We start from the raw sequence: 27,711 nt of genomic DNA, 5'->3' as shown, positions 1-27,711 counted from the left end.
AATATTAAGTATATCACCACTTCTGACTCTCTAGTACTATGTGGGAGCACATACTACTGTATAAAGCAGGGGTCCCCAAACAACGGCCCGCGGGCCGAATCTGGCCCACCAGCGTGCAAAATCCGGCCCGCGGTAAGTCCCAAGTAAAAAAAACAACAAAAAAAAAGTTTTTATTTTGGTAAATGTTTTTAATTATTATTATTTTTTTAATCTGTCCTTTCATATCCATTTTCTACCGCTTGTTACTCTCGGTGTCTCCTAGCTGCTCAGGCAAATCATATTGTCTAAAAATTCATTTTTCCATCGATAACGTGACATATATATATATATATATATATATATATATATATATATATATATCCATCCATCCATCCATTTTCTACCGCTTATTTCCTTCGGGGTCGCGGGGGGCGCTGGAGCCTATCGCATATATATATATATATATATATATATATATATATGTATATATACAGTATATGTGTGTATATATATATATATATATATATATATATATATATATATATATATATATATATATATATATATATATATATATATATATATATATATATATACATATATATATATATATATTTGTATATATATATATATATATGTATATATATGTATATATATATATATATATATATATATGCGTGTATATATATATATATTGTTGCGTTAGGACCAGATGTTCCTCCATGGGAATTTAAGTTACTGGTCAATCCCAAGTTCTTTGTAATGACGATATGCTGAGTATAAGTGAAGACCCCAACAGAATTGGTATTTTGCAATTTATTTCCAAAGCTTTGGATACACCAACCTAAAAACAACACATTCAATCGCGTCGCCAAGTTGATCTAAAACAATTACGGAAGCGCTCTCTTCTTCAATATGCCAATAGCTTCCACCCTTCAGAGGGAATACACAAGTCCATTATTCTACTTAGCATGAGACAGGATGAGTTAAAAAAAAAAGGAGTACTTCCACTCCCACATTCCCAAGCTCAAGGTAACTCACAGTGTACCATCGGACACGAGATGGAGAAAAAATAGAAAGAGTACAAATGGAAAATACTAGTTATTTCAAATATGACTATAGAAAGAAATAACTCTTAAATATGTATATGTATATATCCGTCCATATATATATATATATATATATATATATATATATATATATATAAATATACAGCCCGGCCCCCGGCCAAATTTTTTTCACCCAATGCGGCCTCCGAGTCAAAAAGTTCGGGGACCCCTGGTATAATGTGTACTATTGTTTGGCCTTTTTGGGGGGATTAGCGTTGCAAATTAAGACTTTAAAATGCAGTTAAATAATTATAAAAATAACTTGCAAAATCAGTGAATGCAATGTAATTAATATCTACCAAAAAGGTTGCAGACAAAGCATATTGTTTATAATATTATATATGCACACTTGAGGAGCACAATACTGTCTTCACTTTTGCATGCAATGTCTTAACTTTCCATGTTTCAAGCTGATAAACATGTTATGTATGCTTGCTTTGTTTCTTGTTTTGCTCTTTTCTGTTTTTGTCTCTCTTCCCATTCTCCCTCATCCATTCATCCGTAAAATATAATCACTAAGATCACTAAATGATAAAGGAAGAGTCAGAATTATACCCGTGGACTCCGGCATGGGTTGTGAAGATTGGGAGAGCAAATATGCAAGGCGAGGAAAGCCTCAGCTGAGTGACTTTTTAGATGATACAGAAAATATCAATCAAAGGGCGAAGTCTTACCCTGAACAATCACATATATCAGACCATAAAAACACTCAACAACGTGGCTATGTCCCCACAATCTATCCTGAGGGCTATGATACAATTGATCCCCGGAGAAAGCAAAGATTCAGGGACCCAGGTGGGATACTAAGAAAAGAGACACAGAAAATAAGAGAAGAGACTTTTCCCTCGGACCTTGAACTGCTCCGTGAGAAAAGGGGTGAGATGTTAATGCTGCAAGTAGCGGAGATGGAGGAAGAGGAAGAGCAAATAGCATCAGGTTCCAGGCCATACAGAAAAAGTCTTCTCTACAAGACAAGAATGTGGGCCAAAAATGAACTTGACACCACCCTAGAAAATTACGTGGCTTACAAAAAGGAGCAAGAGGCAATGATGCAATTACAGTATGATTTTGATGTTGCGTATTCGGGGGACCGTCACTATTCTTTTGATGAGGATATTGATGACATGGCTTTTGCAGCAGAAGACACATCTCAAGAAATTCCTAGACGTATCCGTGATCAAAGTTCTTTCTCCTATGACAGCCGCATGGACAATTTTCAGGGATTTCAGGAAAAGTGCCGACGGCCTAAAGCTGGGGGATGGGTACCAGAAGCCATGCTTTCACCTGTTGAAGAACCAAGTGATGAATATGTAGACCCGATGGATGAGCTACAGTGCTTAGTTGAAACGGTTTCAGAATACCTTGCTGAAAAAGAGGAGGAAATAAGCAAATATGGCTCTCTTCCTAAATCAAGCAAATCAAGGCTATCATCTCAAGGAAGCAACAAAACAGATTCTCCTGGAGATGACCATTTTAATTCAAGGGATCCGAAAGAAGAAAGTCAATCACACCCTCCTGCTGGAATTTCGGGAGTGAAAAATGCCATGAGCTCCTTATTCAGTAATTTTACTGACAGAGTTGGAGGAAGCCCCAAACAGTCCGTCACAGATACAAAATCCTCATCTGCACAACCACCGCAGTCTGGAATAACAAAACTTTTGGCTTTTATTCCTAAATCAAATAGCTCTGCTCCTGTAGCTGTTGTGTCTCCTGTGGAAACCTGCCCTGAAAATGTGTTCCCGTTGCCTTCACAACCATCCTGCAAGGCCAACATAATAAGACCAAATGAACCAAAAGTTTGTGCAACAAATTCTTCTACTACAAAAGTACAGACAATTGAAATTGGAACCAAACCTCAGGCTCAAGCAAACTCTGTTTTGGGGAAATTAAATCCTTTGAAGCTGTTTTCCTCAGGAAATATGATGAACGCAGATGAATGCAATGAAGAAAAAAATCCAAGTCAATTAGATCACAGTGCTTTTCATCAAGGTAAACCAGAAGCTAGTGTGTCTAGGATTCAATCTACAAAGCCTACTGGTGCAACTGAATCTGAAAGCACTCATTTATTTAGTCCTTTAAAGAAGTCGTTTGGATCTCTGATCGCACCTCCTTCATATATGCCATCTACGGGAGCACCACCTGTGGCAGTATATCCAGTATTTAGATCGACTGAAGATCCAAGGCTTCAGAAACAGTTAAATGATCCGCTATCACATACTAAGTCTAAACCGCCTTCACAATCCTCTGAAAATGTCTCAACTCAACAACAGCCAAGAGCAGAAGGAGGAATGTTTTCTGGATTTTTGAAGTTTGCATCCATGGAAGACATTCATTACCCTGGAAACACAAAAAATCCACAGCAATCACAACCTGGGTCAACAACCTCCAGTGCCTATAAGCAAAACGCTTCCACACCACAGAAAGCCACAGAAAAGGGATGGTTCTCCAGTATATTCAGCACTACTTCTGTTCCCTCTGACTCAGATCAAAACGTTATCAGTAATCCTCAATCTCAGAATACCAAAGAGGTGTCCAGGTCACATTCACAACATGCATCAAATCAAAAACCAACTGCAGCCCCTAATCTAGTGCAACAACAAGCTCCAAATCAAACAGAATCCCAAGGGTTTTTGTCAGGTCTTTTTAAAGGGAGCTCCACTGACAAATCTGCTGTGGGCAAAACCGAGTCCAACCAAGTAGGGATACTATCCGGATTTCTTAAATTTGGTTCAAGTGTTGAGCTGTCTGACAATATGCCACAGCAGAGTCAACCTATTAATCAACCAACGAAAAAAAATACATCCCCAGAAACTCCCTTTGGCGTTTCGCCCCAACCAAAATTGACAGCTTCACAGAGAGGAAGCCTTCTCTCTAATATACTGAAGACATCAACAGAAAATCTAGCACAACCTTCTGAGGATCTATATCAGGGGCACATTTCTGGCAAGCATCCTAACCAGCACAAGATTTCTAATGAAACTGAGGAAAGTCAACCTCGGCAAAGCAAGGGATTATTTGGATTGCTTTCATTTTCTCCAGCAGAGAATAGTTTAAGCGGCCAAGTTCAGCACGGTCAGCAGCAAAGCAGTGTCCAGCAACACCAACCAGTTTTGACTTGTCATGACGTACAAGGACCAGACATAAAAAATCAAACAAGACAGCAGTTTGACCAACAGACAACAAACAAAGTAGGATTTTCTCGACAAGAAACTGTTCCTGTCAAGCAACCACCATCCAATCAAGGCGGTCTTCTTTCTGGTCTTTTTAAATTTGCTTCATCAGACAGTATAAACACACAACAGCCCTCATCAACCATTGTCCCAAGCATATCAAGCCATGAACAAGCTTTAGAAAGAATTGAGCGCGCTGAACAAAATCAACCACAAATGAATGCAAAAGAAAATACTCAAGCAAGTAGTTCTGCTAAACCAATTGCTCCTCAACAATCCGAAATAATCTATGAGACACAGCAACAGATTAAAGTGCAAAATACACAGTTTGATCCAAAAGAGAAAGAGACATCAAATCCATCTGGGCTGCTCTCTGGTTTGTTTAAAATGTTGACAAAATCTGAAAACCAAAACACATCCTGTCAGACATCAACAGAACAATTGTCTCCAAGGGTCTCAAATAAGACAACATTACAGACACACCCACATTTGAATAATATACAGAAGTGTTCACAAAACCACACGGAGAAAGAGAAGAGGACTCAGCCGCCTGCTCCCCAAGGTTTTTTATCTGGATTCGCAAATAAAAATGTCCCTATGCAACCTGTTGCCTACAGACAGTCGGAAACACAATGCCAAAGTACTGAGGAATTTAACTCGCCTAGGTTGACAAAATGTGCTCTAACTAATGTCAGGCAAATCGATGGACAAAGTTATTTAAATCCAAGACCAAGCAGGCATGATTTCAAAAGTACAGCTGTTTCAATTGATTCTGAGAGTCTAGACTTAAGAACATCGTCTACGTTTGCCAGATCTTTTCACAATAATGAAAATTACTCATTTAGTGCTGGTAATTTGCCTCAGTTATATTGCTCTAGCTCTTTTCTACCAATGCGCCCAATGGCTTACAGTACAGGAAATATTGATTCAGGCTTTCAAAGTCATACAAATTTCTCCGAAACAATAAATGACCCATATATTTGTGGAAGCATGCCATCGTTGAATGGATCCTCAAGCCAAAACCCTTATATTTGTCAGGTTTCTCCTTATCAATCAAGTCCCTCCTATGATGAAAACCAGTGGATCCGTGGAAGTACCATATGGCAGCAGTTTCAGAATGAATCCCTGAATTCTCAATTTCAAGGACAGGATTTGGAGTATGTGCAAAGTTATGAAAGAAAAGCCTTTTCTCCTGGCTACAGTTCTCCAATGATAAACCATTCACTTACTTCCTCCACGACAAGGCAAGGTGCTATTTGTCAGAATGAGCAAGTCAAGCCATATATATTAGATGGAAATGTGAATGGTGATTCTTACCCCAGAAAAACATTTTGGAATAGCCATGAAGATGTAGGAAACCTACAATTTTCCTCCAGTGAACAAGGAATTTTAAACTTGACAACTAAACCAAGCGTGGCAACACAGGGGAAATGGAATTCATGTAAGGACAGCAGCAGTTATAGCTTGAATGGAATTACATATCATGAAGGCTATTACGAGGAGACCGCACCAAGCTTGTCTTATTCAGCAAACTGGCAGCATGGAATAGATAATGGTCTGATTCATCAAAGGCAGTGTAATTTCAATAACTTAAACTGTTACAATTGTCCCTCAGATGGCAATTATGACATGGAAGACTCTATGTACCTCGAAGACACAGAATGGTATCAGCAGTGGCTTGCATTGTTGGAGCAAGGCATGTGGTGGCCAGCAGAAGATGGTGACTGTGGCTACTTTGTTTACACTGATCATGAGTACATTTATGCTTTGCTCACAGACTCAGCAGGTGAATATGTCTATGTATGTGCCCCTGAGGATAATTCCGTAGGAAATGCAGAGACATTTGATGGATTTCCCAATGCTCTGCTATTCAGCGAAATGGTTGTGGTGTGTGGCTTTAAAATTCCACTGTTTAATGAGGATGAGCTTTTATGGCTGCCTGGTCAAGAACTCAATGACTCCCAACTCCTTAATGCTCCATTAAATTTGTCTGCTGCCTACAGAAAAGGAAATCAAATCATGAACCTAAACCTTGAGCAGTTCACTCAAATGTTTGAAAATTCTTTCATATCACCAGGGCAACGAGGTGTAGATTTCACATCTTACACATTAAATAAAGTTCGTATGGATCCAAGACAACCCAGCTATGTCCCCGAAGATCCATGCAAGTATGTAATTGACCTTTCTTCTCGTAATAAAGACCATCTCGGTCCTCAGTGGAACAGCCAAGAAAATAGGAAATTACTTGCTCAAAAGGTTGCGGTTTCCTTGAATTCTACTGATACTGAGAGGTCAAATCAGAAGGTACTTTACAACTGTTACCAGCCTAGACAGCAACGTCGTTCATCCACTGGAGTTACTGTAAAACATGTGGATGATGTATCAGAGGAGGACTGGAGAAAGAGAGTGACTCCAGGAGAAGAACAACCTAATCGTCAGGTCAAAACGATTTCTTCCCTGATTTCATCTTTTGTTGGAAGAAGTACAACAGTGGAATCCATCAAAACTAAAGTATCAGGCTGTACTCAAAGAGAACCCAATAATGCTGTTGATACTAAGTCTAGAAACGTGTTTTCATCGAGTTTACAAAGTGTAAAGGCAAAGATTATCAAAGAAGAAAATACCTCTGTAAATTCAACAGAAAATGGTATAAATCAACACCAAAGACCAACCGACACACAGGGAAGAAGTTTGCCTACATTACCAACTGCAGCTCAAGTGACCCATCCCTCAACACAATCGTATACCATTTCACAGAAACCTACATTGTCACGACAGACCACAACAGAGCATGATGTCACAGTACCATTGGGATCAAAAACATCTCTAATTAGAGATGGACCCCCTCAAAAATTTGCAGTTGGTAAGTCAGTGGATATAACAGTCAAGAAAACCTCTGAGCAGTCACAGCCTGGGTTAATTAACTTTCTGGAATCTACAGTTGGAATTAAAGAACCAAAGCCAGAGTCAAAGACATGTTCACAGACAACTCTCAATCAGCAAAACACAAATGGAAATAGTGTTTCCATACCAGAAAGTGCTTCCAAAGATAAAGAGGCTATAGGAGTATCAAATATATTCGGATCATTTAGCAGTTTATTTAATATAGAGCCATCTACGCCACACAAACAGGACACACTCAGGTCCTCAACAGTTAGACCTAAGGGTATACAGAGACAACAAACAATGAACCAGAGTGGTACACTTGAGCCAGAACAGGGCCTTCCCACCCCAAAATCTGAAGTATTATCTTCCCCTTTTTCCCCGTCTACTGATGTAACAAAGTCAAAAACGGCATCACATGCCGAACAGTTAAAACAAGAAAATAAAAATAAAACCTCTAGTGGCCTTTTTGGGTTTTCACTTGGAGACATTCTGACAGGATCAACAGCAGCTCCTCCGTCTGGACCTACAATTCAAACAACCACTTCAGCTACAGCTCCACAAGAAGAGTCACTCGGTAAAAGTATATTATCAGTTTTAAGTGGGACAAGTCTTTCACAATCTGCACCAAATACTGGGCACCCTCAAGGGAATCCCCCAAATGCTATGCCACATCAGCCTTTGCCAGGTAAAAATGTATTATCAATGTTTGGAGGATCACATTCTACAGCCCCCACTCCTGAAACCAAGGCGAAAGTTGAGGTACCACAACAAAAAAATGATTTTCCAAAAGACCAGCAAAGAGGGTTTTTCTCAATGTTTGGTAGTACAACCACTCAACAGCCTCAGTCCCAATCAGGATCTCTTCTTGGAGGAATACTTTCAGGATCATCCAGTTCAAACGAAAATCCAGTAAAGGGTCTGTTATCAATGTTTAGTGATCCTATTTCCCCACAAACTCAGCCACCAAGAACTTCTTCTCCACAACAAAAGGAAGTACAGCCGCAAGCTCAGCAACAAGGAGGGGCTCAGGCACAATCAAAACACCACTCTCAATCACAAGCGCAGCAACCCACCTCTGTCCTGGGAGGGATTTTTGGTGGGTTTTCTACCCCTGATGAAAGTCCAAGAAAATCATTGTTTTCAATGTTTAGCAGCCCCGGTGTTGCTCAAACACCAGGATCTAGGGGGAATACAGCTGCCTCACCTAAAGCACTAATTAAGACTATGCCATCCAATGTACCAGATGTTGGAGCCCCTTCAAACTCAACTTTAAAATTGTCACCCACCATTAATGTCGTGATGAAAGAGCCACCAAAGTCTTCCCAAAATCAATCAGTTTCTAGCAGCTTGGTACCAGACTGTATAAATGAACACAGCAGCAGCAATACTAATTTAGGAGAAATCCAGGCGAGCAAAATTACTAATACGACTCCGGATATTGCCACTGATGTGGGTTCTGTAGGTAAATGCACTGATATTTCCTCAATAGAACCAAATTCTGAATGTACATCTGTACCTATGAATACAAACACTATTAGTGCACCTGTAGATCCTGCTTTCCTTAAAGAACCACCAGCCACCGATCTATCGTCTATAGTCAGTGAACCCGGCCAGGCAGCTTCAAAAACAGAATTTATTTCCGACAGTCCAGCAAAAGGTTTGCTTTCATTATTTTCTGGGCCAAGTACTGAGCCAAGTGTAAGCCAGAAAGGACCATCGCCAGCAGAAAATACATGTGGATCATCTGGGTTCAAGGACACGCAAGCTAATAGTATATTCTCTGTATTTGGAACCTCTTCCCCTCAGCCCAGTTCTCAATCTGGAAGTTCTTTATTAGGGGCCATGTTTGGAGGTTCTTCACCACAATCAGCTACCGCTCAGCCTGGAGGGTCATTACTAGGTAGTTTATTTGGATCTCCAAGTCCCCAGTCTACTCCACAAACTCGCAGAGGCTCTGTTTCTCCAACACCAACTCAAGCAAGGGCACCCTTACTTGGAGGGTTATTTGGTGGATCTGCTCAAGCAGGAGGATCTCATACAGGAGGGTCTATTTTGGGTGGCATTTTTGGTGCACCTGCAGCTTCCTCAGCACCACAGGCAAGTGGCACTTTGGGTGGACTATTTAGTGGAGCTACAACACAAACTTCTGGAGCTCAAAAAAATAACACTATATTGGGCGGTATTTTAGGAAAATCAGCTCCTGCACAGACAGATAACATTTTGCCCAAAGCCTCAGTCCCTGCTGATTTCAAAGAATCTGTTTCACCTGCAATATCCACTCAAACGGCTTCTTCAAATTTGAATGAAGCGAAGAAAATCCCCTCTCTTCCTGAAACAACTTCAAGTGTAACTACCACGCATGAACCACCCAATGACAGTATCACAGTTGAAGATTCTATTGGTCAAGAATCTTCTGCAACTGCACCTCCGAGTAAAGAACCGCTAGAAATATTACATCAACCTGATAGTGGAACACAGTGTCCTGAAGAAAGCTTACTTAAAACACATGGTGACAAAGATGATCATAGTGATAAGACTGACAAACTAGTTCGAGCAGATAATGATGCTGAATCTGAAACATGTAATTTAGCAAGGCCAAAGCTTGTGGAAGATATGTCTAGTCAGGATAAAATACCGCCACAAAATAAAGAGGAAACTCTACCCACACCTGTGGTTGAGGCACAGCGTAAGGCACAAGAGGCATCAACAGATACAGTTACAGGCTTTATGTCCTCCCTTTTTAAGCCAACACCATCTGTGAATGAAGGTCGTCAACCTCAACAGCGAAGTTCACTTTTGGGAATGGGAGGATCGGAGCCCCAAGCTGCGACTAGCCAACCAGGCCCCTCAATACTCGGCAGTATTTTTGGAGGTTCTATCACACAGACAACATCTCCCAATTTGGGTGGGCTATTAGGAAATTTAAACAAGAGTTCTAATCCCCAGTCTGACGTTCATTGTACTGCATCTGATGCTGGAGGGTCAATTTTGGGTGGGATGTTTGGAGGCCGAACCACCGTGAAACCAGACGTTCCCAAGACTGGTGGGCCGTTACTGGGTGGGCTGTTTGGGGGATCTGCCACAGCAGCACAGCCTGGAAGTTCTCTACTTGGAGGATTTTTTGGAGGAGTAACTGCTCAAACTTCAGTTTCACAGACTGGAACATCTGTACTCGGTGGTATTGGGGGAGCTATATATAGGGGAATGGGGCAGCCACCTAAGCCATGTGAACAAATGCCATGTGAGCCAAAGCCAGAAACTAGTACTACACATCCTCAGGTGACGCATGAAAGTGCGATGCCATCTGTTGCCCAGAAAGATTCAAGTGAACTGTTGGTGTCCAGTCATGCAAATCACACTCAGAGCGTGACAAGTGATAATGCAGTATCATCCGAGGCTGCCTTTGCAGATACTACTACAAGTAAATCTGACCTCATGGATCAAATAGACGGCACCAAAAAAGAAATGTCAACTGTTGAGCAAGAAGTGATTCTTGAAAAACCCATTGTCATTGAAGAAGGGTCTAGAAGTGATGACAAGTCATTTCAACTGAATGTCCAATCTGATTCAAATACAGCCCATCCAGTTGATCAGTTACCAAAAGAGCCATCTCAAGCTAATACTTTGTTTGGTTTCATATCAACACAAAGTGATACTGGAAAAGCTCTTGGATCTTTATTTTCACCAGCAATGCCGCCTGGTGTTTCATCAGTTCCACAAACAGAAACAGCCGGTTCTCTTTTTTCAGGATTAAAAACACTGTCTGGAGGACTGTTTAAAGAGGAAAAAACAAAGGCTTCATTATTTGGGACAAAGATAGGATTTCCTTGGCAAACAGAGCCAGCAAAGCAAGATGTTGCCCAGGTCAAAACGTCTCAACCAAAAAACAAGCCAACAAGTGTTGACACACATGAAGTACAAAAGCTTTCCACATCTGATGCTCCTAAAGCTGAATTGGTAGGTTCCACAAATGTTGTAGCCAATCTCCAGATAAGCATTTCCACCCCTGAAGTAGATTCCTCGACATCCTTGACCATTAAAGATTCCGAAACACTTGTAGAAACAAACCCTTCTGCAGGTACTACCAAAGGAGTGCCGCTGGACAACCAGTCCAAGAGGAATCTGTTGAATACAAAAAGGCTAGTAAAAGCATTATAAATGGCATCTTTTACCATTTATGATGCAGTTACATTTAAAAAAACATGACTTTTAGTTGTAACCTTCTCCAAATTTCCTAAACCCTCTCCGAATTTAAATTAAACTAACTCTAGTTTAATTTAAATTCAATTGTAGCTCCCATTCATACCTTTTTTCAAAACAGGATTCTATGTACACAAACACGTTACTTTTTTTAGTATTCATAATCAGTATGCACATGCTCAGTACCTTTTATTTTGTTATTACACCACAATACATGTAGATGTTATGTGTCTGAGTTAACTTAGCAAATTAGCAATCTAGTGTTTCCAGTTAAATTAACATGCTGTTTTTTTGGACTGTGGGGAAAATACCCGAGTACCCAGAGTAAACCCACGCAAGGACAGGAAGGACATGCAAACTTCACACAGAGATGTCCAAACCATGATTACAACTTAGAATGTCCTTGTTGTGAGGCAGAAGTTCTGCCCAAAGCAAACATGTTTTTAATTAAAAGCATATAATGCTTAAAGGGGAACATTATCACAATTTCAGAAGGGTTAAAACCATTAAAAATCAGTTCCCAGTGGCTTATTTTATTTTTCGAAGTTTTTTTCAAAATTTTACCCATCACGCAATATCCCTAAAAAAAGCTTCAAAGTGCCTGATTTTAACCATCGTTATATACACCCGTCCATTTTCCTGTGACGTCACATAGTGATGCCGATACAAACAAACATGGCGGATAGAACAGCAAGTTTATAGCGACATTAGCTTAAGCGATTCAACAGATTACGCATGTATTGAAACGGATGGTTGTAGTGTGGAGGCAGGTAGCGAAAACGAAATTGAAGAAGAAACTGAAGCTATTGAGCCATATCGGTTTGAACCGTATGCAAGCGAAAACGACACGACAGCCGGCGACACGGGAGAAAGCGAGGACGAATTCGGCGATCGCCTTCTGACCAACGATTGGTATGTGTTTGTTTTGGCATTAAAGGAAACTAACAACTATGAACTAGGTTTACAGCATATGAAATACATTTGGCAACAACATGCACTTTGAGAGTGCAGACAGCCCAGTTTTCATCAATTAATATATTCTGTAGACATACCCTCATCCGCTCTCTTTTCCTGGGGGTCTGGCGGCAGATTTCTTTGACTTTATCGTTGGAAATGCATCTGCTTTGAGTGTCGCAGGATATCCACACATTCTTGCCATCTCTGTCGTAGCATAGCTTTCGTCGGTAAAGTGTGCGGAACAAACGTCCAATTTCTTGCCACTTTCGCATCTTTGGGCCACTGGTGCAACTTGAATCCGTCCCTGTTCGTGTTGTTACACCCTCCGACAACACACCGACGAGGCATGATGTCTCCAAGGTACGGAAAACAGTCGAAAAAACGGAAAATAACAGAGCTGATTTGACTCCGTTTTTGTAATGTGTTTGAGAAAATAGCGGATTGCTTCCCGATGTGACGTCACGTTGTGACGTCATCGCTCCGAGGGCGAATAATAGAAAGGCGTTTAATTCGCCAAAATTCACCCATTTAGAGTTCGGAAATCGGTTAAAAAAATATATGGTCTTTTTTCTGCAACATCAAGGTATATATTGACGCTTACATAGGTCTGGTGATAATGTTCCCCTTTAAAAAATGCTGATCAGATTGACCTAAAGTGTCAATCGAGCTCTAAATTGATAATCAGTGAACTTTTCAACATTTCAAATACAGGTAGAGCTTCTATAGTTCACCTGAATGAATGCATTTTTCTTAACATATGTGTTTGAGCATGGGATTCTGGTTTTGAGAATGAAATTCATGTTACGTGTTCAACAAATTAATTAGTAGCACCTTTGCATATTTCATTGTCTTTATTTGAATGTTACTAAAATTGATAATTATGACAGTTTTACTATGAAATCTTTTCAGAAATACCTTTGTTCATAGCCATTTAATATTGTCTAATTGATTGACAGTAGTGTCTAAAAAGATGTACTGTATTGTTAAGAATGTTGAAGATATTTTGGTGCAAAACATGTCATAACTGTAACAATGAATTATTATTTGGGCCACCTCATGAAGTATAAATGCCAATAACAGAAGTTGGGGGTGGAGTCAAATAAGAACAATGGAATATGCACAGGTAACTGTGCTCAAAAATATACCTTTTATTGTTAGAAGTTACAGTCTAAGAAGATTATTCATATAATTAAAATATAGCCTATTACTGCACTTTAAAAAGTAGATGCATTTGCAGTAAATTATGCACATGCTAACAGATTTGAATTTGTCGCATTTCAATATTTTTCTCCATGCCACAATCTACATTCAAGGTTTGGTATTTTTTAGGTCATTATGTGCTGTGTTTTCATAAAGCAAACTAGACCTTTGTAGAATAGGATGTCAAATTATAGATCAGTGGGGCTTGTCACAACTTTTATTTACCGTATTTTTCGGAGTATAAGTCGCTCCGGAGTATAAGTCGCACCGGCAGAAAACATATAAGTCGCACTGGAGTATAAGTCGCATTTTTTAGGGAAATTTATTTGATAAAACCCAACACCAAGAATAGACATTTGAAAGGCAATTTAAAATGAATAAAGAATAGTGAACAACAGGCTGAATAAGTGTACGTTATATGAGGCATAAATAACCAACTGAGAACGTGCCTGGTATGTTAACGTAACATATTATGGTAAGAGTCATTCAAATAACTATAACATATAGAACATGCTATACGTTTACCAAACAATCTGTCACTCGATGAAATCTTATACGTCTAGTCTCTTACGTGAATGAGCTAAATAATATTATTTGATATTTTACGCTAATGTGTTAATAATTTCACACATAAGTCGCTCCTGAGTATAAGTCGCACCCCCGGCCGAACTATGAAAAAAAACTGCGACTTATAGTCCGAAAAATACGGTACTCATTTTTTATTGGGTGATTGTTTTAGCCTTTTAAATTAAAAAAAGGAAATGTGTATTATTTTCAAATAAATGTGTTTAGCATAACAATCTCCACTTATCTAACCAAGCTAGAAAATATATTCCAAAAAAACATAATTAATTTGTTATTGATGTAGATGATCTCAAAACAAAAGTACAAAAATCTGACATTGAATATTTCCTTTTTTTTTTACCAATGTAGTCCTGCAGAAAGTAGTCACTTTGGGTCATCAGGAAACCTAAGTCAGACCAGCTCCCAGCTGAGTGAGACTGGTCTGGAGAGCACTGGTGGGTCAGAACTGGAGGAGTCTGTCCACTCCTACCACAGCACAAGCTTTTATCCCTCCAAAAATGGACATCTTACAACAACTGGACGATCTGTTGCTGAAGGGAAGGAAACACCAAGCCTATCCTTCGAAGAAAGACAAGCCTTAAAAAAGGACACTCCAACAGAGAAAGGGTTTTCTAATCTTCAAAGGTACAGTTGTGTTTATCGTTGAGCTCAACTTGTTTTGTTGAATACGTTCCATTGCAAGCTCTCTGATTTGTGCTCATAAATGCTTTTGACCCAGGTTACACGAGGACGGGCCTCCTTTACCCTTTTCTCCATCCAGAGTCCGTTGGCTGAAGGCCATCAATAAAGTCAGGGTTCAGCTACGGGAGGTATGAAGTGATTTTTCTTTAGTTCCTAACCTCATTCTCCTTTCCTCTTACATATAGTTACAGTATTACAGATTACATACAGTCCATGCATACACACACAGAGACAGCACATTTGGAGTCCTATCACACTGGTTGAGTTTACCCAATCTGATGTTTATTTAACTGACTGATAGATTTGATCTTGGAGTGTGGTCTCTAAACGCCATGTCTGAGTGAAGGCGCTATGATTGTAGGCCATGCCCTTGGGACATGCCACTCTTGTACTAGCACACAAATGCACTTAAATGATAGATTGTGGACAGCTCAGCTCAGACTGACCTAACCTAGCTGGTATGTATTGCTTTGATTAAGGAAAATACTCATTCAAGGAGTCTTAACAGGAAACTTTCTCCTGCCCTTCTACATTTTCCTTAAACTCTGAGCTTTTCAGAGTCTAACCGTACTGATCTTAAGTTTTTTAATCTAAGTTTACAGTTTATAGCTGAATTGAAAGAGCACAAAGTGTCCCAACAATAACCACTCCATGATGACATTACGTTGCGGAGTGAAGGAGTGGAAGAGGATCCCAGTAAAAACCAATGCAGCGCTGGTGAATTGCATGCCCAAAAGGATTGGCTAATTTATATTATATCCGATGTTCCCTCTAAGGTGCGCGCCTGTGCAATTGCGCACTGCTCAAGCGTCCTCTGCGCACGGCAAATCTATGCCACGCACAAAATCAAATAAAAAAATAAGCGCATAACAATTTTCGACACGACACGGACACGACAGAGTAAACAGTTTTTGTCATCATTGTTCAAATATTGTAACGTCTGTCGAGACGCTTTGAGGACATGAATTCCATCCATCACTTTACTGAGCAAAACTCTTTATTGTCGGCCATAAACACATCACCAAAACATTAGTAAAAAAATTATATCTAGCAAAACTGGTCATTTTCTGCAGTACAAACCAGACCAAAAGCAACTTTGTTATATCAACAGCAGCCGCTCGCTCTTTCTCACTTGCGCCAACACATGCACATATGGCACTTAGCCAGTGATGCGTTTACAGCCACACAAAAAGTCGGACATAAAGTGCAATTCCAGGTCGTTACACTGTGATTTACCAATCAAATGTGTGCTTATTCTAGTGTCATTTATTAGGAATCTTAATTTATAAATATTAATCATGAAATGCTGTTAGTATGTTAAATAAATACTAATACAAATATATTTTTTACAAACAGGAAGTTGCAGGAATGTACACATGATCCCCTGCTTACATCTCATTGTGCAACATGTGAATGTTTTAATGGGAACTAAATGCAATGTCTGAAAGGGGTCAAAATTATTTCCAAACCAGGACCTCCACCCAGACAAACAATACAAGCACACAGTTCATGAAAAACAATATTTTTTGTTATTGTCATTGTAAGTGGGCCCAAACACTTATATTAGAAAATAACCTCATGGAAATGACTGCTGTCATTTGATTATAATAATAAGAGAATGTTGTCTGTCTATCTGTGTTGGCCCTGTGATGAGGTGGGGACTTGTCCAGGCTCCAGCACCCCCCGCGACCCTGAAAGGGACGAGCGGTAGAAAATGGATGGATTGATGGTGATTTAACTTGTTATTTAGTCAAGTTTGGGACAGGTGTGCTGCTGGTGTAGCCACAGTGTGCACGTCTGATGTTGCTCACATGGGCTCCACTGAATGCTCAGGGAGTTTTTGCGTCTGCTCACACACATGAAAAATTAGAGGGAACATTGATTATATCCAAACATAATTTCTACATTATTGAGACTTCACCAAGAATTAATAATAACTGGAAACATTGAGAACAATTGCACTTATAATAACGTTTCTCAAATGTTATGGGTGTACTTCACTTGCATGCGACATTGTAGATTAATTATTAGAAACAATACTAACTACATTACAGATGTGGCATGCCCACATACAGAAAAACAAAAGACAAGGCTGAGAATCTCCACTCTCACAGCCTCAGATCAGCTATGTGCTAATATGCTGCCAGAGGGAGTGAGAAAGCAGAGAGCATGCAAAAGGGCAGGAGGGAAGTAGGGATAGCGACGTCGTTGCGAGTAAACTGCAACGTGATTGTGGTATACCACTCTCGGGTGTGAGACTCCGACTGAGAAAGTCCTATTCTTCTCTACAAGTTTTAAGAAGAGGGTTTAACTCAGGGAAAACAAGTAAGTCAAGAGACACCTGTGGACAACTTATTGACATGGATTTAACTGATCGTCAGTGATATCTACACTTTTCAATTTGTTTTGCTTTAAGGTAAGATGGTTGTGTCTGTTCTTTTATGTAAATAGCTAAGATTATGCAGTTACATTTAGAAATACTGTACTGTACATATAGAACATGCTGTGTTTGCAATATGTACTGTAATTAATTATTGCGTTATTACTTACGATACAAAATGTAACTTATGGTGAAAACAATGTGACACTTAATTTAAGCAGCTCAGACAATTGATCAACAAAAATTAATCTAAATTCCACATTTTCTCTACTGAATTAAGTAATCCCATCCAGTGCATTCTGACTTTTACTAATCATTAATGTTCCCGTGGTATCTACACTGGGTTGGATCATAGCAATCAGGCAGAGCAGCTGGTACAGTTCAAAAGGAGTGACAAGGCTCCAAGAACAGAGATTTGACCTGTCTGTGATCTAATTGCTGTGTTCTAAAAGCATTGTAATTACAGCGATCAAACCAGCTGCGATCAAGTTGCAAACATTATGCAGAGTTGCTGTACACTGAAGGCAAGACTGCCTGTTGTACACAATCAAGAAGTCTTGTTTTGTTTTCCTCAGATTTTGTTATGTAATATGCAACATATTTAATATTGGTATTTCATATTTTTGCAAATGACCAAACAAATGTGTGGAACGAAATGACAAGAATTTTAAGTCAATGCTCTTTATCACCAGACCTTTGCAACTTAGATTCAATATCCCTCTTCAAATCAAGACTCGAAACACACCTATTCCTGACTGCTTATCCATTGTAATTATCTTTTCTTTTCTCTTTGTTGTTTTTTTTAATCCAATTTGATTTTATTGTTGTGATTTTGTACGGTGTCCTTGAGTGCCCAGAAAGGCGCCTTATAAATAAAATGTATTATTATTATTATTATTATTAGTGAGACAGAAAAATTATAATATGATGACCAAATTAATTAATAAATAACCACTTTGAATAATATTGTAACATATTTATAAAATGTATATGCTTTGCAGATTTTGTCAACTGGGGTCTATCTGTATATGTGTAGAAAAAACATAGCTCATTTTTCTTGGTAGTTTCCTGATTGTGGACTGGTTAAGTACAGAATGAAAACATAGTATGTTTTACCTACAGTACAGAATATCAAATATAAAATTGTGCTTTGTAGATTTCACTATTTTGTCAATGAAGTAACGTGTATTTGATTCTCTTTTGTTTGCCGTTGTTGCCAGGTACAGTAATTGGTTTAAGATGATTGCTTACACCTACTTGAGGATGTGTTACAGCAACATTCCCCCAAGTGGAGAAAGCTAATCAAGAGTGTTGCTTCATTGGGATGTTCCCCAAAAGACACCTCGGTAAACAAGATGAGCCCCACAACAAAGAACTACCTTCACTTCTATTCATGAGTCCCAAAGAGGGGCTGAACCTGGACGATGCAGAAGGAAACAGCAGGATTGAGTCCCATCCTGACAGTGAAACTGTCTGTATGGAGGCCGCCCGTACACAATCACAGAAAAACAGCTGCTCTGATTGTGAGTCTGGGATTGAAGCTGTGGAGGATACTATACCTCAGCTAATTAAAATGATCTATAATGAAGACCATAAAGAGGATGAAGATCAGTGCTCTAATAATATAGTTGATCATATACTGAAAGAGCTGAAAGGCATAAACAAGATCCAAGAGGAAATATCAGACCTGAGGCAGTATCTAACGTCAGTACGAGGCTCGGTGGATGAAGTGTCTTGTTGTGTTGATGCAGTGCTAAGTGAAATTGGAGACCTATACTCTGGAGCTTCAGCTCCACCTAATCCTACTCCAGTTTCTCATACTGAGGGTATCAGGCGAGGAAGCTTGGGAAGGCAGAATGCTATAACATCGCCTCTGAAGAAAAACACTGCTACACTGTCCGATTGGAAAGAATGTGGAAATATTTCTGGAGATTTACTGTCTTACAGAACACCCAAACAACTGACTGTTGGTCAATCAGACTATCAAAGAAATCCAGAGAATGCATTGCATAGCTCGAATAGGCAAATGGGTCGTTCAGCAAAACAAAAACACTTTGATCCTGGACTTCATCAAAGTCAGGACAACCAAAGTAACAGCTCTTTGTCAACAACAGTTCTCTCTGGTGACACAGAAAATGACAAATGGCCTTCTGTATATCAGGAGTTTATAATATGTGGAGCAAGAAGTCATAATGAGGAGGAAATCTCCTCCTGTGCAAACAGTGGAGAAGAACTGCATGTGTGGGACTGTTGTGCCACAGAGGAAACACAAAGTAGCACACCAGGTCATTCTTCACATATTAGTTCTGAACACCTCTCATTACTTTTTGGAATCCATTACAGCTCTTCATCATGTTCTTCCGCTTTGGTGGACTGCAGGGACAAGGGATTACAAAATGTAGACGGTTTCTGTTCTCTTAATTACCCCTACCCACAAAGACCAGATTACCACACTGTGAATGCCTCTGCAAAGGCAGAGTACCAGGGTTCCTCCATGAGTGGTAGTTTCTCCACTGTACTGTTGACAGACTGTGATGATGGCTACTTAGAGACTCAGTCACTGTGGGAGGACTGTCCATCATCTGGTGACACTCTTGAACTGGGATCTGCCGAAAGTTTGGACAGGGATTGGACAGATCACAGTATCTCAAGAGATGAAGCAGGAGAATCTCAACATTCTTCAGAAATTGATTCTGAGAGTACAGACAAGTCCCCCGGTGCCGGTTTTGATGTTACAACTTTTAGCAAGGCTGTACTCAGTTTCAGGTCTGCTTTAAAGGGGGCTTTGAAAAAGTTTGAAGGGTTCAACCCTGAAAATCTGGAAGAAGAGAACCCTGAAAATCTGGAAGAAGATAGTATCTCTGAAGTACCTTTAGTCCCAATTGGACACACAGATAAAAGCACACTGAGCACTACTGGTTATACAGAGGAAGAAGTTAGTCTGACTGTTAATCACACTCACTTTGCCCCAACAAAGGAGGCCAGTGAGACCTTGACCTTTGTGGATAATGGAGAAATAAATAAGAACCTGCCATGTTCGGCCCAAGCACTTTCTCAGGGGCCTGATCCCTCCCCATCTACTCCAAGTGAGTGTCACACTGTAGATATTTTGCAAAGCAAAGACAAATGTGAAACAGATTCAGAAATGTCGAGCCATGAAGTTAAATCACATCATTGCCCATCCATGCAAGGTGAGAGTCCTTTGGATCCATTAACCAGTCTAGATGAAGTGTGTTTGAATTCTTCGAGTGAAAACAACATCGTTGAGGAGACCGGAAAGCTCATCGATGCAAATCACAAAGCACGTATAGCTAATTTCCAGCGCATTCTAAAGGAAAAAAGGCAAACTCATAATAGACTGTCCCAGTCTGCTCAAGGGTCCCTGGGATCGCATTGCTCTCAAGGGTCTCAAGGATCTCGATCTCAGGAAAAGTCTATTCAAGGTAATTGAACAATTAGCTGGCAAACCCAGAAATTACAATAAAAGTTGTATCCATTCTACATTTTACAAAAATACTTCCTCTTCTGTATACTAGTAGTAAATCTGAAGGTGTTTTCTTTACTTTTTTTTACAGAAACAGTCCAAGAAGAACTTCAGGTTGCTTCTTTCTATTAGATTATATTAAAGTTGTATCTCATTCTTGTGTGTTGTCTGTTTTTATTTTGTATCTGTACTTCAGTTTTTATTATTTGAAATATTTATTTTGCAAAAACATTTCATTTGAAACTCATTTTGTTGACTGAAAAAACATATTTTACCTTATTTTGTTTTCAATTGTGCGAGGAGGCATATGTCATTTGTTTTTCCCTGTGTGAAAAAAGTAAATATTTAGTTTTGTAGCTTTGCGCTGTTTTTCTGTTGTTGCGTTTCAAGAACAACAACCCATTTGTCTGCACCTCTGCTCAAAAGGTATTAACAAACATATCCTCCTGCTGAATTCTGGCTCTCGGAAGGATATTTGTTTGGTTTTTGTTGTATTACTTTGTATTACATGTAACATCAGAGAGGTGAAGCTCAACCAAAATCCCATTCCATTCATCCTCGTCTCTCTCAACTGGTTATCCGACTTAACCTTTATAAATGGCTAATTGCTTATATTTTTAAATCTTGAAGGTTGGACCAGACGAGCCCAATGCAAGACAGGCCTGGGTCAAACCAGGGTAAGTCATACTTTGGGTTCATCATCATCATCTTAGAGAGTTTACTCTTACAGATGCAAAAGGAAATGCATGTGGATGTAGTGGTTAAAGACTTGTCTAAAAGTTGAATTATACATTGTGCTTTTTTGTCCCAAAGCAGTGATGGCTCTGGCCTTTATGGAATCGACAGCATGCCAGACCTCCGTAAAAAGAAACCTCTTGCCTTGGTCAGCGATGTGGTCAGTAACAGATTTATATTTCTGTTTTATATTTTTCTGTATATCTTAAAGGGGAACATTATCACAATTTCAGAAGGGTTAAAACCATTAAAAATCAGTTCCCTGTGGCTTATTTTATTTTTCGAAGTTTTTTTCAAAATTTTACCCATCACGCAATATCCCTAAAAAAAGCTTCAAAGTGCCTGATTTTAACCATCGTTATATACACCCGTCCATTTTCCTGTGACGTCACACAGTGATGCCAATACAAACAAACATGGCGCATAGAATGTATTGAAACGGATGGTTGTAGTGTGGAGGCAGGTAGCGAAAACGAAATTGAAGAAGAAACTGAAGCTATTGAGCCATATCGGTTTGAACCGTATGCAAGCGAAACCGACGAAAACGACACGACAGCCAGCGACACGGGAGAAAGCGAGGCCTTCTAACCAACGATTGGTATGTGTTTGTTTGGCATTAAAGGAAACTAACAACTATGAACTATGTTTACAGCATATGAAATACATTTGGCAACAACATGCACTTTGAGAGTGCAGACAGCCCAGTTTTCATCAATTAATATATTCTGTAGACATACCCTCATCCGCTCTCTTTTCCTGAAAGCTGATCCGTCCAGTCCAGTTGGAAATGCATCTGCTTTGAGTGTCGCAGGATATCCACACATTCTTGCCATCTCTGTCGTAGCATAGCTTTCGTCGGTAAAGTGTGCGGAACAAACGTCCAATTTCTTGCCACTTTCGCATCTTTGGGCCACTGGTGCAACTTGAATCCGTCCCTGTTCGTGTTGTTACACCCTCCGACAACACACCGACGAGGCATGATGTCTCCAAGGTACGGAAAACTTTTGAAAAAACGGAAAATAACAGAGCTGATTTGACTCTGTGTTTGAGAAAATGGCGGATTGCTTCCCGGTGTGACGTCACAACGTGAGAGCGAATAATAGAAAGGCGTTTAATTCGCCAAAATTCACCCATTTAGAGTTCGGAAATCGGTTAAAAAAAGATATGGTCTTTTTTTCTGCAACATCAAGGTATATATTGACGCTTACATAGGTCTGGTGATAATGTTCCCCTTTAATACATTTATTTTGTGTATGTCATGTCTTTCTGTTTGGGTGACCGCCACTTAAGTCAAATCTATTATTTGACGGTTTTTGGGATTTATTAGCTTGTTCTCAACAAATGGAGATATATGAAATCAAGCTGCTAATTGTTCTCTCCCTCCTCTCCTAAACCCAAAACTATTCTCCACAACTCTCTTGAATGCATTCTCTCTGCCTGGTCAGGCTATGGTAAGTTATTAGAATCTAGTGAAACATCAAGTTGGATAATTAAAACACAACCTGCCTTAAACTATAATATCTGCAGCATGTTTTTTTTCCTCTTTAATTGGAGTAGAAATGAAAAGGTTTGCATGCTTCCTCTGGTCATGACACTTAATTGGTACTATTTAACAATATAAAATCCCTTATATTGACATTTATTTTTCCTCAAACTGTAAGGAAATGGCATTTGTGTTGATTTAACTATAATTTGTGTGGCTTTTTGTTTTATATATCCAACTTAACCCATTATCATAACCCTCTTTTTAATAGTTGCTCGAAACTAATAATCCTCACATTGGTGTTCTGACTTTGCCCTGGGAAAAATGGTAAAATAACCCTGCTGACCACCCTTTTAACCCTCCCCCTTACTCACCACACTGGCCCCCATTTTAGTAAGATCTCAGAGCCTGACTTGGCTGTGGGTTGTTCATATATTTATTTATATAGGTACAAATCCCCAAAACCAGTCAAGTTGGCACTTTGTGTAATTCGGAAATAAAAACAGAATACAATGATTTGCAAATCATTTTCAACTTACTGTATTTTTCGGAGTATAAGTCGCACTGGAGTATAAGTCGCACCTGCCAAAAATGCATAATAAAGAAGGAAAAAAACATATATAAGTCGCACTGGAGTATAAATCGCATTTTGTGGGGAAATTTATTTGATAAAAGCCAACACCAAGAATAGACATTTGAAAGGCAATTTAAATTAAATAAAGAATAGTGAACAACAGGCTGAATAAGTGTACGTTATATGAGGCATAAATAACCAACTGGTATGTTAACGTAACATATTATGGTAAGAGTCATTCAAATAACTATAACATATAGAACATGCTATACGTTTACCAAACAATCTGTCACTCCTAATCGCTAAATCCCATGAAATCTTATACGTCTAGTCTCTTACGTGAATGAGCTAAATAATATTATGTGATATTTTACGCTAATGTGTTAATAATTTCACACATAAGTCGCTCCTGAGTATAAGTCGCACCCCCGGCCAAACTATGGAAAAAAAACTGCGACTTATAGTCCGAAAAATACGGTATATTCAATTGAATAGACTGCAAGGACAAAATATTTAATGTTGGAACTGAGAAACTTAATTCCATCCATCCATCCATCTTCTTCCGCTTATCCGAGGTCGGGTCGCGGGGGCAGCAGCCTAAGCAGGGAAGCCCAGACTTCCCTCTCCCCAGCCACTTCGTCCAGCTCCTCCCGGGGGATCCCGAGGCGTTCCCAGGCCAGCCGGGAGACATAGTCTTCCCAACGTGTCCTGGGTCTTCCCCGTGGCCTCCTACCGGTCGGACGTGCCCTAAACACCTCCCGAGGGAGGCGATCGGGTGGCATCCTGACCAGATGCCCGAACCACCTCATCTGGCTCCTCTCGATGTGGAGGAGCAGCGGCTTTACTTTGAGCTCCCCCCGGATGACAGAGCTTCTCACCCTATCTCTAAGGGAGAGCTCTGCCACCCGGCGGAGGAAACTCATTTCGGCCGCTTGTACCCGTGATCTTGTCCTTTCGGTCACAACCCAAAGCTCATGACCATAGGTGAGGATGGGAACGTAGATCGACCGGTAAATTGAGAGCTTTGCCTTCCGGCTCAGCTCCTTCTTCACCACAACGGATCGATACAGCGTCTGCATTACTGAAGATGCCGCACCGATCCGCCTGTCGATCTCACGATCCACTCTTCCCTCACTCGTGAACAAGACTCCGAGGTACTTGAACTCCTCCACTTGGGGCAGGGTCTCCTCCCCAACCCGGAGATGGCACTCCACTCTTTTCCGGGCGAGAACCATGGACTCGGACTTGGAGGTGCTGATTCTCATCCCAGTCGCTTCACACTCGGCTGCGAACCGATCCAGCGAGAGCTGAAGATCCTGGCCAGATGAAGCCATCAGGACCACATCATCTGCAAAAACCAGAGACCTAATCCTGCAGCCACCAAACCGGATCCCCTCAACGCCTTGACTGCGCCTAGAAATTCCGTCCATAAAAGTTATGAACAGAATCGGTGACAAAGGGCAGCCTTGGCGGAGTCCAACCCTCACTGGAAACGTGTCCGACTTACTGCCGGCAATGCGGACCAAGCTCTGACACTGATCATGCAGGGAGCGGACCGCCAAAATCAGACAGTCCGATACCCCATACTCTCTGAGCACTCCCCACAGGACTTCCCGAGGGACACGGTCGAATGCCTTCTCCAAGTCCACAAAGCACATGTAGACTGGTTGGGCAAACTCCCATGCACCCTCAAGGACCCTGCCGAGAGTATAGAGCTGGTCCACAGTTCCTCGACCAGGACGAAAAAAAAAACGTAATTATTTTTTGTAAATGATCGTTAACTTAGAATTTAATGGCAGCAACACATTGCAAAAAAGTTGGGGCCTTTTTACCACTTTGCGCCTAGAACTATCCGGATGGTTCTTTTCCTCTTTGTTCCGGAGGACACGACGTCCACAGTTTTCAAAAACAATTTTGAAATGTGGACTCGTCAGACCACAGAACACTTTTCTACTTTGCATCAGTCCATCTTAGATGAGCTCGGGCCCAGCAAAACCGGCGGCATTTCTGGGTGTTGATGATAAATGGCTTTTGCTTTGCATAGTAAAGTTTTAACTTGCACTTACAGATGTAGCGACAAACTGTATTTAGTGACAGTGGTTTTCTGAAGTGTTCCTGAGCCCATGTGGTGATATCCTTCACACACTGATGTCGCTTTTTGATGCAGGGATCCAAGGTCACGGGCATTCAATGTTACGTGCAGTGATTTCTCCAGATTCTCTGAACCTTTTGATGATATTACAGACCTTAGGTGGTGAAATCCCTAAATTCCTTGCAAAAGCTCATTGAGAAATGTTGTTCTTAAACTGTTCGACAATTTTCTCACGCATTTGTGGTGACCCTCACCCCATCCTTGTTTGTGAAGCATTTCATGGAAGCTGCTTTTATACCCAATCATGGCACCCACCTGTTCCCAATTAGCCTGTTCACCTGTGGGATGTTCCAAATAAGTGTTTGATGAGCATTCCTCAACTTTCTCAGCCACTTGTGCCAGCTTTTTGAAACATGTTGCAGGCATCAAATTCCAAATGAGCTAATATTTGCAAAAAATTACTAAGTTTTCCAGTTCGAACGTTAAATATCTTGTCTTTGCAATTGAATATAAGTTGAAAAGGATTTGCAAATCATGGTATTCTGTTTTTATTTACGATTTACACAACATGCCAACTTCACTGGTTTTGGGTTTTGTACTTTTTTAATAAATTTGTCAGTATTATAACCTTTACCTGTTGTCTGTTGTTCAGTCCCTCGTGCAAGCCAGGAAGGCAGGTATCACATCTGCCATGGCTGCACGATCATCTATTAAGGATGAGGAGCTGGTAAGTTATTCATTCATAAAAACCTCAGTTCTACAGAACTGTGATTGATATCATTAATGCTCTGTTCATTGATTGATTGTTCTCTTCCTATAACGTGATCACAACAGAAAACCCACGTGTATAAAAAGACCCTTCAAGCTCTGATCTACCCTATATCGTGCACAACGCCACATAACTTCGAGGTGTGGACGGCGACAACGCCCACATATTGTTACGAGTGCGAGGGGCTGTTGTGGGGCATCGCGCGACAAGGTGTCCGGTGTTCAGAGTGTGGCGTTAAATGTCACGAGAAGTGTCAAGAACTACTGAATGCTGACTGTCTACAACGTGAGTACACAGTTTGCCGGCTGATATCCTGATGTAAATGTTAGGGCTGCACCCGAATTATCGGACCGATACTTATTGAGCTGACAGTTGGAATTATGACGTTCCACTGATAATCCGATAACTTTGTAAAATAGCCCTGATAACCAATAATACTTAAAAAAAAAAAAACGCTCCAATAGAGCGAGATTAAAGATTACTCGTATTGCTGTAAGTGGTCTAGGTGGACAAATCAAGCGCTTCTTTCTCGTAGGAGGTCTTAATGCATACTTGCCAACCCTCCCGGATTTTCCGGGAGGCTCCCGAAATTCAGCGCCTCTCCCGAAAACCTCCCGGGACAAATTTTCTCCTGAAAATCTCCCGAAATTCAGGCGGTGCTGGAAGCCCCGCCCCCTCCAGCTCCATGCGGACCTGAGTGACGTCAGGTGCGCAACACCACGTAAATCGTTGGCCAACCAAAAAGTAACCCCAGTACGCTATAGCCAACATTCACCAGGAGATGGCAACAGACAAACATAGATCACTATTACATTCCTCCCTTTTTAGAAATGTATAGAAGTTACTCAAAATAAATAAACAACCCAACCAAAAAATGCAGCAGCTCAATTATAAAACTGTACTTAAGCCACATTATTTTCTTTTTTTTTTAGTACTGAACTCTTAACCCTCATTTGTAAAAAAAAAATAACATGCTTATTATACAAACAGTATTTGTACACCTTTAACAGAGATTCCGTTTTTTTGGTGGTACTCGAAACCTTTCTGGGTACCTGCGAAAGGGTGTTCAGCATGGTTAGAAAAATAGTGACAGAGAATAGAACAAGGATGGACAATTCAACCCTTAACTCAACAATGAGTAGATGAGTGTTATGTGTGTGTATATGTGTAAATAAATGAACACTGAAATTCAAGTATTTCTTTTATTTATTTATATATATATATATATATATATATATATATATATATATATATATATATATATATATATATATATATATATATATATATATATATATATAATAAAATAAATATATATTTGGCTAGAATTCACTGAAAGTCAAGTATTTCATATATATATATATATATATATATATATATATATATATGAAATACTTGACTTGGTGAATTTTAGCTGTAAATATACT

At 40.0% G+C, this 27,711-nt stretch overlaps 1 protein-coding gene across 12 annotated transcripts in view; it reads left to right on the top strand.

The window, feature by feature from the left end:
* The window catches only part of LOC133619663 (protein unc-13 homolog B-like), a 172,137-nt gene that overhangs the window by 79,059 nt on the left and 65,367 nt on the right, over positions 1 to 27,711 (top strand). For 7 of the 12 annotated variants that reach the window (XM_061980851.2, XM_061980850.2, XM_061980849.2 and 4 more), the window contains exons 10-15: positions 14,435 to 14,710; positions 14,805 to 14,895; positions 21,262 to 21,308; positions 21,445 to 21,526; positions 26,168 to 26,242; positions 26,350 to 26,569. In XM_061980851.2, coding sequence (XP_061836835.2) covers positions 14,435 to 14,710; positions 14,805 to 14,895; positions 21,262 to 21,308; positions 21,445 to 21,526; positions 26,168 to 26,242; positions 26,350 to 26,569 — 791 coding nt within the window. Of the gene's footprint in view, positions 1 to 1,608; positions 11,969 to 14,434; positions 14,711 to 14,804; positions 14,896 to 21,261; positions 21,309 to 21,444; positions 21,527 to 26,167; positions 26,243 to 26,349; positions 26,570 to 27,711 lie in introns of those variants that run through there. The other 5 variants (XM_061980854.2, XM_072915346.1, XM_061980845.2 and 2 more) reach the window with 3 other exon arrangements.

The sequence above is a fragment of the Nerophis lumbriciformis genome, linkage group LG20 (genome assembly GCF_033978685.3).
Source record: "Nerophis lumbriciformis linkage group LG20, RoL_Nlum_v2.1, whole genome shotgun sequence".
NCBI classification, from domain to species: domain Eukaryota; kingdom Metazoa; phylum Chordata; class Actinopteri; order Syngnathiformes; family Syngnathidae; genus Nerophis; species Nerophis lumbriciformis.
This window is presented reverse-complemented; position numbering and strand designations above follow the sequence as displayed.